Raw genomic sequence first — 2,500 nt, forward strand, 5'->3', positions numbered from 1 at the left:
TTAACAGGAGAAACAATAAGTGACGTGGGTTTTAAGGGTGTTTTGTGGTTCTAGTGACAGATTAACAACATTTCTGCATTATTAACAGGAGAAACAATAAGTGACGTGGGTTTTAAGGGTGTTTTGTGGTTCTAGTGACAGATTAACAACAGTGACGTGGGTTTTAAGGGTGTTTTGTGGTTCTAGTGACAGATTAACAACATTTCTGCATTATTAACAGGAGAAACAATAAGTGACGTGGGTTTTTAAGGGTGTTTTTGTGGTTCTAGTGACAGATTAACAACATTTCTGCATTATTAATAAGTGACGTGGGTTTTTAAGGGTGTTTTTGTGGTTCTAGTGACAGATTAACAACATTTCTGCATTATTAACAGGAGAAACAATAAGTGACGTGGGTTTTTAAGGGTGTTTTTGTGGTTCTAGTGACAGATTAACAACATTTCTGCATTATTAATAAGTGACGTGGGTTTTTAAGGGTGTTTTTGTGGTTCTAGTGGCAGATTAACAACATTTCTGCATTATTAATAAGTGACGTGGGTTTTTAAGGGTGTTTTTGTGGTTCTAGTGACAGATTAACAACATTTCTGCATTATTAATAAGTGATGTGGGTTTTTAAGGGTGTTTTTGTGGTTCTAGTGACAGATTAACAACATTTCTGCATTATTAGCAGGAGAAACAATAAGTGACGTGGGTTTTTAAGGGTGTTTTTGTGGTTCTAGTGACAGATTAACAACATTTCTGCATTATTAACAGGAGAAACAATAAGTGACGTGGGTTTTTAAGGGTGTTTTTGTGGTTCTAGTGACAGATTAACAACATTTCTGCATTATTAACAGGAGAAACAATAAGTGACGTGTGTTTTTAAGGGTGTTTTTGTGGTTGTAGTGACAGATTAACAACATTTCTGCATTATTAACAGGAGAAACAATAAGTGACGTGGGTTTTAAGGGTGTTTTGTGGTTCTAGTGACAGATTAACAACATTTCTGCATTATTAACAGGAGAAACAATAAGTGACGTGGGTTTTTAAGGGTGTTTTTGTGGTTCTAGTGACAGATTAACAACATTTCTGCATTATTAATAAGTGACGTGGGTTTTTAAGGGTGTTTTTGTGGTTCTAGTGACAGATTAACAACATTTCTGCATTATTAATAAGTGACGTGGGTTTTAAGGGTGTTTTGTGGTTCTAGTGACAGATTAACAACATTTCTGCATTATTAATAAGTGACGTGGGTTTTAAGGGTGTTTTGTGGTTCTAGTGACAGATTAACAACATTTCTGCATTATTAATAAGTGACGTGGGTTTTTAAGGGTGTTTTGTGGTTCTAGTGACAGATTAACAACATTTCTGCATTATTAACAGGAGAAACAATAAGTGACGTGGGTTTTTAAGGGTGTTTTGTGGTTCTAGTGACAGATTAACAACATTTCTGCATTATTAATAAGTGACGTGGGTTTTTAAGGGTGTTTTTGTGGTTCTAGTGACAGATTAACAACATTTCTACACTATTTAATGAGAAACACTCCTACAAACACGGCTACTGATCTCTGTACCTTAGAAAAAAAATAATAAAAAGAGAAAGTTAATTATTTTTTTTTAACATGTCAATCTGGGTTAATAGGAAAATTTGTGTTATTTCCTCGTTTTTTCACCAATTTATCACTTCACCACGCACTCACCACACCTCACCACACAGCCCACACTTAATACTTACTGTCTTCTGCTTCTTGCACTCGTTAATGGACATCTTGGTGAGTTAGAGGCGAAAGTGTGAATGGTGACAAGTGTGAGAGGCGAAGGGTCTGGCTAGTCCACGCCCTCTTATGTTTTGGTTTCCTGGTGACCCAACTTGATCCTGATCTTCACTGGGCTGCCTCTAGGGTCTTATTTTTCCTCTTTTTCCTTATTTTCTTTCTTTTTTCTCATTAATATATTTGTTTTGTTTTGTTTTTCTCTCTCTTTCTTATGTCTCTGCTTTTTTGTGTGTTTTTTCTTCTTTCTTCTTTTTTTTTTATTTATTAATTGTTTTTTTCTTATTTTCCTTCTTTTTTTCTTATTGATAAATAGGTTTCTTGTTTTCCTTTTTTTTCCTTTTTTCTTTCGTTTTTTTCTCGTTAATAAGTTAGTTTTTTTATTTTCCTTCTGTTTTTCTTTTTTTCTCAGTAATATTTTTTTTCATTTTCATTTTTTCTCTCTAATGTCTTTTATGTCTCTATGAGTCTTTTTTTTTCTTTTTTTGTCAATATTGTATCTTATCTACTTTTCTTCATTTTTCTTATTTTTCTCACTAGAGTAATATTTTTCTTTTTTCTTCTCTTCTTTCTGATTCTCATTAATATTTTTTTCTTTTTCCTTTTTTTCCACTTATAGCTTTTTTACTCACTAATGGCTCTTCTCTTCCTTTTTTTTTTGCTCATATTTTCCTTTTTTCTTGTTAATTCTTATATTTTCCTATTTTTCTCACTAATTTCTCTCAATGTTTCTTTTCTCCTTTTTTTCA

General features: G+C 32.8%; 1 protein-coding gene and 1 long non-coding RNA gene across 4 annotated transcripts in view; one reads left to right on the forward strand and one right to left on the reverse strand.

Annotated features, from left to right (window-relative positions):
• The window catches only part of LOC123518304 (bifunctional 3'-phosphoadenosine 5'-phosphosulfate synthase-like), a 22,384-nt gene extending 20,515 nt beyond the window's left edge, over nt 1-1,869 (reverse strand). Inside the window, exon 1 of one of the 3 annotated variants that reach the window (XM_045279304.1) lies at nt 1,715-1,869. In XM_045279304.1, coding sequence (XP_045135239.1) covers nt 1,715-1,747 — 33 coding nt within the window. In that variant the 5' untranslated portion in view covers nt 1,748-1,869. The remainder of the gene's footprint in view (nt 1-1,714) is intronic. The other 2 variants (XM_045279351.1, XM_045279599.1) reach the window with 2 other exon arrangements.
• Nucleotides 1-2,500, forward strand: part of LOC123519331 — a 16,991-nt gene that overhangs the window by 11,849 nt on the left and 2,642 nt on the right. The window lies entirely within an intron of this gene.

The sequence above is a fragment of the Portunus trituberculatus genome, chromosome 1 (genome assembly GCF_017591435.1).
Source record: "Portunus trituberculatus isolate SZX2019 chromosome 1, ASM1759143v1, whole genome shotgun sequence".
NCBI lineage: Eukaryota > Metazoa > Arthropoda > Malacostraca > Decapoda > Portunidae > Portunus > Portunus trituberculatus.